Source organism: Spermophilus citellus, assembly GCF_964194105.1.
Source record: "Spermophilus citellus genome assembly, chromosome: 2".
Taxonomy (NCBI): Eukaryota; Metazoa; Chordata; class Mammalia; order Rodentia; family Sciuridae; genus Spermophilus; species Spermophilus citellus.
The window spans coordinates 192,864,339-192,880,481 of record NC_138183.1 but is presented as its reverse complement, the minus strand read 5'-3'; the positions used below and the strand labels follow the sequence as shown (position 1 = coordinate 192,880,481).

General features: G+C 41.9%; 1 protein-coding gene across 1 annotated transcript in view; it reads right to left on the bottom strand.

Annotated features, from left to right (window-relative positions):
• XRRA1 (X-ray radiation resistance associated 1) overlaps nt 1-16,143 on the bottom strand; it is a 70,492-nt gene that overhangs the window by 13,838 nt on the left and 40,511 nt on the right. The window contains exons 9-12 of the mRNA XM_081282466.1: nt 14,246-14,374; nt 13,301-13,518; nt 6,335-6,375; nt 2,476-2,601 (exon numbers count right to left, since the gene is read on the bottom strand). Of these exons, the coding sequence (XP_081138592.1) occupies nt 2,476-2,601; nt 6,335-6,375; nt 13,301-13,518; nt 14,246-14,374 (514 nt within the window). The remainder of the gene's footprint in view (nt 1-2,475; nt 2,602-6,334; nt 6,376-13,300; nt 13,519-14,245; nt 14,375-16,143) is intronic.

Genomic DNA, 16,143 nt, shown 5'->3' with positions numbered 1-16,143 from the left:
CTTGTCTCACAGAGTCCAGAAGGACAAGGGCACTGACTTTGATTTCAGTATACAACCTGACATTTCACCGTCCGCAAGGCAGACCTCTACCCCCTACCCCCCACCCCGCCCAGCCTGTCAATAGCACTCCCAAGGGCTTCTTTCCTGAGGCCAGTCCTAGGTACTGCTCTGGGGAGGGCAGAGGGCAGGCTGTCAGGGAATCTACCCAAACTAAGGGATAAGCAGAGCCAGTATGAGGGACATCTCATGGCTGTCTGGGGCCCAGAGGTTGCTCTACTCCTAAGAAGGTGCTTTTTGGCCAAACCAGCCTTGAAGACAAAAATTACACACTCCTTTTTGAGCAGAGTGACTGGAACACTTGGGGACTACCTCGGGGAAGCTATCTATCAGCACTGGAGCAGTAATGGGGCAATGGATATCAAAGGGGCCAGGAGTGGAGCAGTGGCTTCTCAGGCCCCTGGACATACTGCAAGGTGCTGGGTGGGGCGCAGGATCCATCGAAGGTACTAAGGTTCCAAGGGCAGGAAAGAGAGCACACCTGAGCTGGACTCCTCCGGAGCCTCACTGGATGACCCTGAATTTCCACGGGGCAATTAACTTATATGTTCATGTCCATTTTTATTCATTCAACCAACATATATTTACTGAATACTTACCATGTGCCAAGCACTGTGCTGGCAGTGAGTGAGACAGCAAGGAAGCCTGTTGTCAAAGAGCGCTGCGTACTGAGAAACCAGCGCGGGAGGAACAGTAACACAAAGGAGAGTGGCCTGACTACTGTGATGGTGCCGCAAAAGAGAGGGGCACCAAGCGCTAGGGCCATTTGACCCAGCCAGAGGGTAAGAGAAGGCGACCCTGAGATCTGAAGGAGGGCGGGAGGTCACTAGTGAGTGCAGTGGAGGATGGAGTGCATCATGGAGACACATCTGCATCAAAACCATTTCTGGGCCCCCAGCCCACAGCAGCTAGCTTCTGGGGCCCCTCGGTGTGGTCATGTGACTCAGCTGTGGTCAGTGCAATGTGGACACAAGTCAGGCACAGCCCACACCCAAACCTCCCGCAGAGCCTCTGCTCTCTCACCACACTCCCACCACCGACCATCTACCTACCAGATACACAGGACCAAGAAGGGACTCTTAAGACCCCACATGATGACACAGCCATAGCCAGAGGGACCTGGGTCTCTGGATAATCGTATGGAAGGCCACCACCTGCCAACCAGGATTATCCACAGTGGACTTTGTAAAGGCAAGAGATAAACTTTTATTGTGTTACGTTATGTGATGGAGATGTTAAGTCTGTTGCATCAGATAGTGTTACTCTAACACAGGCAAGAAGAATGGCATGTGGGAGGCCCGCATTCGGCTGAGGAACTGAAAGAAGGCTATTGCGACTAACTGCAGAGAGAAAGCAGGTTCTGGGTATGAGCTGAAATGAGATGCAAGGAGAGCCAAACTAATGACCAGAGACTTTAACACTCTCCTCGGCACAGAAGATCTGAGCCACACCAGCCGCCCCTCGACTGACATTCACCAATGTTTTCCCCTCACACTGCACAAGACACAGTTTTTCTAAATGCACATGGGACAGTCACCATAAAGAGGAACACAAAGCAATTTAAATAGATGTCAAAAGAAAGAAATCTTACAGATTATGTTATCTGACTGCAAGAGAATTAAATCAAAGAAATCAACAAATCTAAGATGTTAAAATTAAACAACTGACTTCTAAACAACACATAGGTCAAAGAAAAAATCACAAGAAAAACTGAAAATATTTTAATTAAATTAAAATAAAAACATGGACCAGGCATGTACCTGAGTGATAGAGCATGTGATTAGCATGTACGAGGTCCTGAATCTGATTTCCAGTACCCCCAAATAAATGAATAAGTGGAATTTTACAGAAAAACAAATAGGCTATGAATATTGGGAAAAATACAGGAAAAACTTATGATATCTGTCCCAGTGATTTATATCTGCTGTTCCTACCCTCTTCATTTGACTATACTTATTGATTCAGATCGTAGCTCAAACACCATTTTTCCTTGAGAAAATTCCCTGATGCCAAATATGAGGTTGCCCTCCCTCATCATATGGCTGGGAATTTCTTTATAACACTAAGAATGTTTATGTTGATGATTATAATGACTGACTGTCCAGTACCCATCTTCCCCTCAGTTGATAAGCTCCAAAAGATCAGAGGTCAAGACTTTGTTTTCACAGCTGTATCCCTAATGCCTAGCTCAGGGCCTGGCACATGGGAAGCACTAAGTATATATCCATGACTGGATAGAGGGATTCCTGCCCTGGCTGCACTCTGTCTACTTTCCCCACCTTGAGAATTCCTGGGAATTGAAGGACTGTGGAATTGAAGGAACCAGGGAATGGAAGGATTCGCCCTCAGGCCATAATGCTCTCCATCCCACCTCCCATCTATGCCCCTAAGGAAGCAGGTAGAGAAACAGAGAGTCACCTTGTTGTAGGCCAGGCTAAGGTACCTCAGCTCCGGGAAGGGTGGGGCCAGTGTCTGGTTCCTGGCCTTCAGTGACTTCACTGGAAGAATCTCGAATATGGGTGGAAGTGAACATACCTTGGTTGTCTTAGAAGGAAAAAAAAAAAGTCAAGGTCAAAGTGCCCTAATGATAAGGAAGTAGAGGCTGCCAGTGGCCAAAGACTTTCCTATTGAGTGAGGTAAAAAGAACAACCTTCCTAGAGAGGCTTGGCCATAAACACATCTAGGGTCACAAGGGCAGATGTCACCAAGGGCCTAGAATTCTGGCTCTGAGTTCTCTGAGATCACATGTGGAAAACTCTCAACACCCAGTTCAAAGTTCTCTGGGGCCACAGGACACTAGCGAACCCCTGCAGACCTCATTAGCACTCTGCCTCATGCCCACCCTCTGATGACAGCAGTTGATCCTGAATTGGCCTTTCTATGCAGCTGGGCTCATATTTTGGAGAAGCCCCTTGCATTGTTAAGGGCCCTTTTTCTTAGTAGAGAGAGGGAGAGCAGGAGTGAGCAGCCTTGACACTTGTCTGACAGGCCAGTCCCAACCCCCCAGTGGAGGTTCTTCATTCAAGGATGAAACAACAGTTAAATCCTGAATGACTTGAGTCAGGCCTTAGGGTCTGAATGTGCCCTGGTCCATCTGAGTCACCTGAGGGCATGGTCTCTCATACAACTCAGATTGCCTCAGGGCCAACATATTTATTTGATAAGCAGAAAAATGAAACTGCTAGATTAATCATGCCTACTAACTCAGTTCATTCACTGATGCCCTGAATTACATGAGACCAAAAGACATTACAGGATAAGTTTTGGGCTGATGGTAAGGTTAGGAGGAACTAAATACTGTCCTGAGCTCCATTAACCACTGTATAATCCTGGGCAAATTTTCAATTTTCATTTGTTCATTCAATAAGTGTTTGTGGAGCACCCACTTTGGGACAAATATTTTTCTGTCCTTCTGAGTCAATTTGTGAAGCCATACAATTGAGATATCAGTCATGGGCTAAAGAGTAAAATTAATGATACTGTTTGGAAATGTACATGACTCCCCTGACCAGGTGATCCCAACATGAAGCTCTTAGAGAGCGACTGTGGTGACAGTCTGCTCATGTGAGAGTGGCCGCTTCCCTGTGTCCTTCTGCAAGGCTGTTTCCTCTCCCTGGTCCTTTTGAGTGTGTTATACCCTGCCTTTCCCCAGCATTCTCAATTCTCAATTCTTAATTCTTAAAAGGTTAATAAGATGTTAACTGATAAATAATCTTTCTTTAGATTTACAGAACCCAGAACATCTGGTGACCTTTGTCACCCCCTCCTTAATCTTTACTTGTATACATCAACTAACACAAAGCATGCAAATTACTGTGAGGTTTAACTTGCAGGAAAATAATATATCTGTTTTAAGAAAATATAGGAACTGGCCCCTAGACTCTGAGGTCCACTGTGACGTTCTGACTAATGGAAAAAATAAAATGGCCCAGAGGATGAATACCCTGCTCAGCACACAGCCTTCTGGCCCCTGTCTCCCTGGATCTCATTTCCCTCCCAGAGTTCCTCAAGATGGAGCTTTGAGGATGACACCCCTCCCAATCTTCCGAGGTGCCAGCCACTGAAAAAAACCTGATTCCTTCCTACCAACTCTTCTCTCCTGAATATTGGCCTTCAAGTGGCAAGCAGCCCAGACCTGAATCCAGTAACAATAAGGCAACCAGCTCCATGAGACTCCCTGCTTAGAGGGAACTGGGTGAGCTGAAGGTGGGCAAGTCCGACTAGAGCACAGAAAAAGAAAAGCCAGAGTTTCCCGACATGAGGGCATGACTGGCCTCCTGAGGACAGAGAGGGCCCTGTCCTGGACCTCTCTGATGCAACCATCTAACTCATCTTCCAGATTCTCAGATCCAGACAGCTGGGATCTAATCACTGAACAATCCTACCAATTTTCAGTTTCCATGGGAGACAGTTCAGCATTCACAAGCCCCTCATCCCCAGATGCGCGACCTTTTTGCAGTGTGGTTTTGCTGCTCCTCTCATTCAAAGGGGAATCCATATCTCTACCCCCTTGACTGGTGACTATATATAAATAATTTGTCTGATCTTTGTGACAGGTTCCTGGGACATAGTTTCTAGAACCTTTGGAGTTTCCTAAGTGACAGGAATGCCTCTGTTACTTATCACACCAGAATTTGATGAGATGACTCAGGATGGGGGCTAACCAGTCTTGAAAGAACAACCTGCAAGGAAAATGGAGCTCAAGGTTGAGTTCAAGCATGAAGTCAACGGGCCCCACAAGGTCGGTCCCCCCGCCTCCCATCTCATCCCATGCTACCTTGCCCTCATCAGTGTATCTCAACCACACTGACCTTCTTTCTGACTTTGCAACATGCAAGCTCTTTCTAGCCTCAGAGTTATTAGAGTCCATTCTGAGCAGAAAGCTAACCAGCTGTCTTAGAAGAGAGAAACATACATATATAAATAAAAGCCCTGGCTCAGGCTCAGGTGCCCTTCCTGGTTGGTGGGCACATCCATGTGCTGGGAGGGTGAGGTGTCCTGATTCCATGGGAGAGAGTATAGAAGCTCTGTATTTTTGCCCTTCTAAATCTCACTTCATGTGTCTTTTTATTCAGCTCATCTGTGGACAGCTTGGGGACCCCCAAATTTGTAGCTGGTATGTAAAGTGAGAGCAGTTACTAATTCTGTACTAATTCTGATACAGTCAGTGTCAGAATTGTATTGTATGTAATCTTATTATATTGCCAAGAGAATGTGGTAAAGTGACATTCTTTGAATTTCAGAATCTTGAAATTTCCTTGTGCACTCCTGAAATTCAGCTGCCACCATGCTATAAGGAAAAGACTACATGGAAAGGCCAAGCCACGTCATCTGTCCACCTGAGTGAGTCCAGCTCCCTGCTAAGCTGCCTGCTGAATGTAGCTGCATGAATGAGCTGGTGAAACCAGTAAAACCACCCAACTCACTTAGATAATTGTGAGAAATAATAAGTGCCTTCAAACTGATTGTTTGAAGTCAGTAATTTTGGGTATCTTATGCAGCAATAGTTAATACTTAATATTTCTATTCTAGAAACTGGTACAATCTCTCACATACTTTTTAAAAAATCTGTGTGGGGAGGCAGTGTACTGAGCTGCCTCTCAAGGAACTAGCTGGGTAAATGTAGAGTTGTACTTCTTATTTTAAGTGAACAAATCAATATTTAGTTTATGTACATGAGTCTCCATGAGCTTGGTCTGTGAACATCTGCCCTGAAAGAAAAACCAATTTTCTGTGCTGACAAAAATCAAGCATCCAAGCCTTTGACAACAAGGATTGGATCCGGGTAGTGGTATATTTGGCAAGAACTTTTCCAGCTCTTGGAGATTCTTGTTAGAGACCTTCTGGGCTTCATGCTGGTGGCAGCTGCACTTCAGCAAGCTTTGTCACTTGAAGCAGCCACTGTTAGTATGTTATGCTGAATGGCATCTGAGGACAGCGAAAGCTAGACTGTGGGCCCACAAGGTCAGGGCCTGTCTGCTCAGCTCACCACTGCCCTTCTAGAGGCCAGCACGGTACCTCGTACCTAGCACACATCTGTTCAACGAATGGCCTTTCTCAGTGTGGACTATAGAAATGCCTCTCAGGAACCAAAAAACATTTTTTTTTTCGTTTCCTTTTATTTTTTAAACATTTTTTTCCTATTAAAATTAATGTTCCTCGCCTAGGGATGTAGCTCAGTGGAGGAGTGCTTACTTAGCATATGTAAGACTGTAATTAAATAAATAGAAATGCTGTTCTAACTCAAGTATGCAAATATAAATTAGGCAGTTCCTACCTCTGAGGTTGAAAATCCTGGGTAAGATGAGAACACAACCTCTGAAACAAAAGAGAAATAGAATGAAGGTTGGTAAGAGCACAGAGTGACTCCAAGAGAGGCCAGGGTCCATATCTGCCCCCCACTACATCAGCAGGATACCCTCTAGACCAGTTCCAGTGCTAACTGGAAAAAGGAACAGCTGTAATATCCATCAGGAAATAAGTCCCCTTGCACTAGGACTTCACCAGGCCTGGGAGGCCCCACAAGGTCGGTCCCCGCCCTGCCTCCCATCTCATACCATGCTACCTCGCCCTCATCACTGTATCTCAACCACACTGACCTTCTTTCTGACTTTGCAACATGCAAGCTCTTTCTAGCCTCAGAGCTATTAGAGTCCACACTGAGCAAAAAGCTAACCAGCTGTTTTAGGAGAGAGAAATATATATGTATAAAAATCCTGGCAGAGTATTTGAAAATACTCTTTGTCATTTTAGTAGAAATAGAATGTGTTAAGTCAGTGAATTCAGGAGAGAAAGCCAGCACAGTCAGCCGCATGGGCCAAAAGAGGAGGATGTGGAAAGATTTCTTTCTTGGGACCATCTGACTAAGATGTGCCAATAAATAGCTGAGTTCACCCTAACAAATGATCACTGAGACTGGGTCCTGTGTAGATGTCACTTGCCTTCACCAGGGTGAAGGAGACCCCTTCCCCACATTAATGATATTATAATGAGAAAGGTCACATATAAATAAATAGTAAGAAGTAAAACAATGCTTGCCATAGATGAGGGTCTGTGAGCCATGTGGGAAAGGTCTGTACAATGAACAAAGTTGGGAGTTTGTAGGTGGATGGGCTATGGTGGCAAGTGTGGGTCCTGAGCAATAATCCCTTGATAAACAGAGAGCACCTCCTTCTAGAAAGGTGGGCTACACCATGCCTACATACAAGCCTGCCCCTTCCCACAATCGTCAAGAGTGACTCTGGATGTCAGAACCTGTATTCTAAGCTTCTGATTGGGGATTCTTATGTGAAAAAAGGAACAATCAAGAATCTCCAAATATTTCATGAAAATTTACCTTGAGAACAAAGTCATGAAATATAGATGAAATTAGCACTGGAAAAAAAACATAGTTTAACAAAAAGAGTAAAAACTTTAAAATAGAATAATCAGCATCCTCTGAGAAATTTGAAAAGCTATTTCATTTCTAAAATAAAAGTAGGTTGTTGTGGAAGTGAATCTACTAACACTTTCATAAATTTAAAATATGGTAATGCAATAAAGGACTGAATAAATATGCTGGATATAAGAACAGACCCAGCTAAAGAGCTAATTCACAAAGTCAAAGATGGACCTGAGGACTCTCTCAGAATACAGTACAAAATGCAAAGAAATTCAAAGCATGAGAAAAAACAGTAGCTGAAGATAGGCCAAAACTTGTGAAATCCGAGAGAATTTCAGAGGAAAACCATATAGGGAATATCAAGAGGGAAATAAAAAGATTTTCTCCAAGATGAAGGAAACCACACATTTTTTTTCTGTTTTTCCCCCCACATTATTTTATTGGTGCATGATATGATTTGTTCTATATATTCATACATGCACACAATATAACAATATAATTTGGACACTATCATTCCCCAGCACTTCCCCTCTCCCTCCCCATTTCCTGCCCCTGGTCCTTTTCCTCTACTGATCTCCCCTTAATTTCTTCTCACATATGAAAAAAAAATAGGACCCTTTACCTTCTGAGTTTGACTTATTTCACTAAACATATGGTCTATAGTTCCAATCATTTTTTGCAAAGGATATAATTTCATTTTTGAGAATTCTTTCAAAGATGTGTGGTTTCACTATGAAAATCCATATGGAGGTTCCTCACAAGACTAGGCATGGAACCGGGCATGGTGGTGCACGCCCATAATCCCAGCGGCTCGGGAGGCTGAGAATGGAGAATCAAGTGTTCAAAGCCAGCCTCGGCAATGGCTATCCAACTCACTAAGCAATTCAGTGAGACCCTGTCTCTAAATAAAATACAAAATAGGGCTGGGGATGTGGCTCAATGGTTGAGTGCCCCTGATTTCAATCTCCAGTCCTAAAAAAAAAAAAAAAAAAAAAAAAAAAAAGGACTAGGCATGAAAACACCATATGACCCAACTGTACCACTCCTCAGTATTTGTCCTAAAGAATTAAAGTCAGCATACTGTAGTGACACAGGCATACTCATGTCTGTAATAGCAGCACAATTCACAACAGCCCAACTATGAAACCAGCCTAGGTGTCCATCAACAGATGAATAGATAAGTGTAGTGTATATACACAATGGAGTTTTATTCAGCCATAAAGACTCAACTTTGCACCTAAGTTATACACACAATAAAGAATCTAACAAAGAGGAAGCTTTGAGATACAAACAGTGGGGTAAGAAAGAAGTAAAACTAACAGTTCAATATCTCAACTAAAGAATAGTTGATATATAATTAAAAAATCAAAACCAATCTAAATTATTATTAGAGTTTATTACAGTTTATTATGGGAAGCAACAGGGGTGGGGTTTAGCAGATAAAAGCACATTAAGATTTTCTTCTTATTAGAGGGAAGACTTACTTTTGGTTGATTCTAGTTATTGACAGACAAAGGTAAGTTTGAATATATAAATAGGATCTTAGGATAACCACTAAAAATACAGAAATGAAATGTATTACCTTTAACAATTTGAGGAAAAATGGAATTAAAAGAAGAGTTAATGCTCACAAAAAGGCACAAAAGAAGAAAAAAACTTAGATACATAGAAACATATACTAAAGACCAATAGAATCAGATTTGGTGTGAACACCTATAATTCCAGCAATTTGGAAGACTGAGGCAGGAAGATTGAAAGTTTAAGGTCAGCCTGGGCAATGTAGACAGACCCTTCTCAAAAAAAAAAAAAAAAAAAAAAGAGGGTGGGGGGCGCTGGGAATGTAGCTTAATGGTAAAGTGCCCCTGAGTGTGCAATGCCATATTGTTTTTGAGATACATTAACACAGGTATTCATATCAAATAAAAAGCCAAGTCAAGGCCAAAAAAGATAAGGTGTGACACTTTACAGTGATTAAAAGGCACAATCTACTGAGATAAAAGCTGCAAACCTAATAACAGATAACTAACTTCATGGTAAAAAATGCCAGAAATTCAAAGAGAGATTGACAATCCATATTAGTGGTGAGAAACTTTATTTATTTATTTATTTAGGTACTGGGGATTGAACTCAGGAGCTCACTGAGCCACATCCCTTGCCCCCTTCCCATTTTTTGGGACTGGGGAGTGAATCCAGAGGTGCTTAGCCATTGAGCCATATCCCAGCCCTTTTTTGAATTTTATTTAGAGACATGATCTCACTGAGTTGTTTAGGGCCTCACTAAATTGCTGAGGCTGACTTTGAATTCTCCATCCTCCTGCCTCAGCCTCTCAAGCTGCTGGGATTACAGGCATGCACCACCACGTCCAGCATCCCCAGGCCTTTAAAAAATATTTTTTATTTTGAGACAGGATCTTGTTGAGGCTGGCTCAGAACTTGTAATCCTCCTTCCTCTGCCTCCCAAATTGCTGGGATTGTAAGTGTACACCACTGTGCCTGGCTGGTGAGAGACTTTAATATGCCTGTTTCCAAAATTAACAAACCAAGTAGGCTGAAAAATTTTATTGGAAAACTTGTTGAATAACATAATCATGTCAATTATTAATTTCCAAGTTTCACTTGCAAATCAACTCTTCTCTATTCTGCTTTGGGATGCTGGAGCTGGGGCTTAGAAAACCTGAAAGCCAGGTTTTTGCCGGTTGGTTTCCTGTTAGACTCTGACAATAGGGTGGTTGGAGAGGAAGACTGCAGAGTTAGAAGAGGAAGGGCTGGCTTCCTCCTTTGCTTCCCACGCGCTTCCTGACTGCTGGCAGTTCCTATGAATGCTGGCGGAGTCATGCTTCTACCCCAGCAGCACCTGAGTCCACCTGACATGTTTCTCACTTTTATAAATCAGTCTGATTTTGACCTACTAGCCAGTATTCTGTCCTCAGAGACCTGGTTCTCAGCTCCCATGATATCAGCAGTCAAGCAACACCAGGACCTCATACATGATAAGCAAGTACTCTACCACTGAGCTAAAGACCCAGTCCCAGAAAAAGCATTTGACAAAATTCAATACCCATTTACTATAAAAAAAAAAACCTCTCTAGGAATGCAAGAAAATTTCTTTAATATTCATTATCATCACTTCTATTTGACATTTTTTTTGGAGGCAGGGGATACCAGGGACTGAATCCAGGGGGTGCTCTACCAATGAGCTACATTTATTTATTAATTTATTTATAGACAGGGTCTCACTAAGTTGCTGAGAGTATTGCTAGTCTTGAACTTGTGATTCTCCTACCTCAACCTCCCAAGTCAGGCGTGTGCCACTATGCCCTGTACTTCAATTCAACATTGTACTGGAAGTCTTAACCAGCAAAATAAGGCATTAAACAGGTATAGAAGTATTAAGATTGGCAAAGAGAAGACATAAAATGATCATCATTTGTAGAGATCATGGTTGTGAACATAGATAATCCATAAAAACCTACAAATGTTAGAAAAAAATAAATAATGAATTTAGAAAGGTTACTGGATACAAATTCAGTCTTTCTATATACTAGCAATAAATAAGTGGAAATAAAATGTTAAAAAAGTAATATCAATGACAACAGTATAAACAAAACAACTACCCAGGAATAAATCTAATTAAAGATGTGTACAATCTCACCATTGAATAATATAAAGTATTGTTGAGAAAAGACCTAAAAACTCCTGGGATATGTTATTTATTGTGTTAGAAAACTCCAGGTAGCAAAGATGTTGAGTGTTTCCAAATTGACTTAAAAGGTAGTGAAATTTCAATCAAATTCCAGAAGAATTTTATATGGGGACTGAAAAGCTGATTCTAACATTTATGTGAAAATGCAAAAGCCTTATAGTATGCACAGCAATTCTGAAGGACAATGATCTAGCTGAAAGACTTTACTACTAAGTATCAAAATTTGTTTATAGTCAGATGTGGGCACATGCCTGTAATCCCAGTGGCTCCAGAGGCTGAGGCAGGAGGATCCCAAATTCAAAACCAGCCTCAGCAATTTAGCAAGGCTTTCAGCAACTTAGGAGACCCTCTCTAAATAAAAAATAAAAAGGGTTAGAAATGTTGCTCAATGGTTAAGCACCCCTGGGTTCAATCTCTAGTACCAAACAAACAAACAAAAACAAATACAAACAAAAAACCTCTTCAAATGGGAAAGGAAAAGCACTAACCACAAAATAAAAGACTGATAAATTTTACTTCATTAAAATTAAAACTTATGTTCACTAAAAGTCACTATTAACTTAGGTGTGGTGGCATCTACCTAGTCCCAGCAACTTGAGAGGTTGAAGCAAGAGGATTGCAAGTTTGGGGGCAGACTTGGCAACTTAGCAAGATCCTGTCTCAAAATAAAAATTAAAAAGGTTTGGGGTATAATTCAATGGTAGAATGCCCCTGGGCTCAATTTCCAGTACCCTCCACTCCACACACAATCACCATTAAGAATATGAAAAAACAAGTCACACACTGGAAGAGTTTTTTAATATACACATCTATGAAAAACTTGTGTCCAGGCTATATAAAGAACCCAATAAATCAACATGAAAAAGACAGACTACTCAATATGTATATAGAAATCCTTGAACAGTCAATTCCAAGAAAGGGTGCCAAAGTGACCAATGAACACATGACAAGGTAGTCAGTATCATTAGTTATTTGAGATGTAAATTAAAACCACAACAAAATACTATTATATAGCCACCAAGACAGCTACAATTACAAAGACTGAATTACCAAGCATTTTCGAGGATTTGGAGTAATTGGAAATATCTTAGATCAATGTGGGAGTAAACACAGGCACAACTTTGGGAAAGCATTTGGCAGTATCTACTAATGCTCAACATACTTTTATAGTCCATGACCCACTAATTTGGTGCTTATGTCTACCAAAGGATATGAAGAGGATGCTCCAGCAGCTTTACCATAATAGCAAAAATAGAAATAACCAGAAAGTCTGTCAACAGTAAAAAGGGTCATTAAATTGTGGAATAAACAAGAACAATGAAAAACGACTGTACTACCTATATATGCAGCAACATTAATGAATCCCACAGATAAAACACTGAGTGAAACAGATCAGACATAAAAGAGCACATGCCATACAATTTCATATACATGAATTTCAAATCAGGGAAAATTAATCTATGGTGCTAGAAGTCAGAATGGTGGCTATTCTTGGAGGAGGTACTGATTGGAAGGGACACTGGAAATGTTCTGTACTGTAATATGGGGAGTACAAAAAGGATATATGTAAAAATTCAAGCCCTGCACAATATTTCTGTATTTTACCTAAAGTAAATTATGTTCTCAATTTAGAAGAGATATAAAAAATCAAACAGCATGGTAGTGGTGCAATAACATATAACTAGATCAGTGGAACAAAACATATAATCCAGAAATATATTCCTACATTAAAGGGATTTGGGTTTATAATACAGGTAACATTTCTTTTTGTTGCCTTTGAATGCTGCTATGAGGGTGTGATTCTTGGGACTGTGGTAGCCACCTTGAGACCTCAATGGAAACAAGGCTAAAAGAAAGAACAACTGGGCAGGCTGAGGATGGCAGAGAAGGTACGAGTTCTATGAGGACACTGACACACCATAGAATTAACCATCTCTGGAAAGCCTTCCTTCTGAGTTCTTGTTACTTCAGATTTCAAAGAAATTATTCACTTTTCACTGGATTTCAAAAGCACCTTATCCGACAGAACCAGTTGGGGAGTCATCAACTAGTTCAGTTTAAATGCAGCAGTTCCCCAGGAAACCACAGACTTTCAGGATAAACTCCCAGACATTTACTCCCATTATGGGGCTAGCAACTGGAACAGGGGCATCACTCACCTGTCCTGTCAACATCCTTTTTCATGGGCAGTATGGTATAGTCTGGATGCTCATCTGAGGGCTCATAGATCCACGATTTGGGCTGCAGTGTGCACTGGGACTCTTTCTGGGGACTTGTATGGCTTCCAACCCAGTCCCCTGACCCATCACGGAGCTGAACCTGCTGTAGGTACGGGATCCGGAAAATCCTGTTTTGGTCCAGGCTTAACTTCTTCAGTCTTCAATTAAGGAAAGTGAATACAGAATCACAGCAGTAATGACACCTCAGGGATATGCACCGAGCAACTTACGGAAAGAACAGGGAATCCATCTTGGATACCTCCTTCTCTTGTGTGACCTTGAGCCAGTGACTTCTCCTCTTTGGGTCTCAATATCCCTCTCTCTAAATGGGGAGAATACTTCTAACCTTCCAAGGTTCTTGTGAAGACTAAATGAGATAATATGTAAGTGTCCTGGCACAAAGTCAGAAAATTTCCTGAATCCAAAGGAAATTTTTAAGGATCTAAAACTTAGCCATTTAAATGCTAGACTTTTCTTTACTTTAACCAAATACATAGAATTCAGCAGTTATACTTCTCTTTCTGATTTTATGTTGTTGTTGTCCTTCTCTTCCTTGGGTCAGGATGCTGTCTTGGGTAATATCTCCTCCTACCCTCCTTTCTCTCTGCTGCTTCTCATCCAGTCACATGATCATAAATGTTCTTACTGATGCCATATATATATATATATATATATATATATATATATATATATATATTTATTTATTTATTTGTGATGAGCTAAAGCTCAGAGGGGAGAAATCACTTACCCATGGCCACACAGCAGAGATAAGTGGAGGAGCTGGGCCTTAAACCAGGCCATTGGGTTTGCAGAGCAGCACTCAGAGCATGAGCATGGCTGGGGTGAGAAAGGGCGGGCCCTAAGGAGGCAGGCTTGTGGCTTTACCTCCTGAGCCCTGCCAGGCTGGCAAAGCAATTGGGGTTGGAGAGTTTGTTGTCATCCAGCATCAGTGTCTCCAGTGCCGGGAACCTCAGGATATACTTCTTGCTTGTCAGCGATGTTATGGGTGCTTCCCTGTGAGTGTAAAGATCTTGGGTACTGAGCAGAGCAGGGGACACATGCTCTACCATCCCCAGGAAGAAATGGAGGACAAGGAATCACCTGGGAGGACTAACCAGCTTGGGGACTTCTCTAGTTCCCAAGAGAGGTCCCTGTAGAGATAGACAGGTGAGATTCTTCCCCACTGACCCCTTTCCCAAGCCCCACTTGTACACAAAATCTTCTGTGTGGAGAAAGTTTACACACATCATGAGGCCAGGCTGGGGAAGGGTAAGGGGCACTGGTGGTGCTCTTGGAGGATACCTGGGTCAGCAAGGTATGGATGGCCAAGGAGTGGGAAGCATCCTGCAGGTAGAACACTGCACAGTTGTGGCTCAGAGCTGACTCCTGGGAATGCTGTGTCACCCCAAGGACTGGTAACCATATAAGCACCAGGAGACAATGCCTTTAGTATTGGTATGGACCACAGCTTTGCCACCAAGTGGGGTTAAGGGAGTCTGGATAAAGGACACTGTGCCTGGCTGTAGTGAGGATCTCCTCTCGAGTGACTCTATAAAATGTACATGTTAGTAGATGAGAACTGTCTTTTTAAACTCAACTCTCAGAGGAGTCCAGAAAAACCTAAGAATGAGATTTAAGAGGCTGAGGTCCTGAATTACACAGGCAGGCATTTTAGGTACAACTATTAATGTGATCTTGTGTTCCAGCTGAATGAGGCCTGGGTAACTCGATGTAAATACACAGACAGTTGACTCAAATCCCATTTTCATTCCTCCTTCCAGATTCCATCCTGCCCACACACCAAGATAAAAACACCCATGGACATGAGACAAGGCACAAACATTTTATATATATATATATATATATATATATATATATATATATATATATATATATGTGCCACAATCACAAATACAAGAAGAAGAAGGGAAACAAACATTCCTTCAGAGCTTGCTATATTCCTGGCATTGTGTTAGACGTTATGTGTTATCACAGAATCTTGGTGGGGAGGATGAATATTATTCTTCTGCTTTTCAGATCAGGAAACATAAGCTCAGAGTGACATGATGAAAGTCTCAGAGCTAGAAAGTGGTAGAATGAAAACTAGAATCTAGTTTTCCCTGACTCCAAAACCCAGCCTCTTTCCATTCCTGCTGTCCACTTATCACAGTTTCAAATCTTCAAACCACATGTGGGTTTAAAGGGTGTAGATATGGAGGGGTGGCTGTTGCCTGGGCTAGATAAGAGTGAGTTTAACAAAGGTAGACAATGTTCAAAACCTAGCACAGGAACATACACAGAAATCAAGAGAGTTCACTGATAAAGGGGAACAGAAATCATTCATTCATTTATTCATTCATTCACACTCATGAGTCTCTTTAACATACATTTATACAGCCAGGTACTAAGAATACAAAAAGAAAAATAATATATTATTCCCCTTAGGGTGCTTACAGTCTCATGAGGAGACAGATATGCTGCACATAGTGGGACAAGTGCTTTAACAGAAGCAGGTGGGGAAGGCTCAGGGAAGGCAATACTTAAGCTAGACCATAAAGAATGAGAGGGAATCTGCCATGCTCTTAACCACTGTGAAAAAGAATGAAGAGAAAATCACCTCTTTATGGCTGGATCTGTAACATAATTAGAAGTGCTGGGCAGGCATCTTTCCAACCATGGGGCTCAGAAGTACAAACACATCCCAGCAATGAGGAGAAACGGGGCAAGTTACAGAAAAGAGCAGATGTAAGATTGAGAGACAGGACTTCCAGGCTGCTCCACAG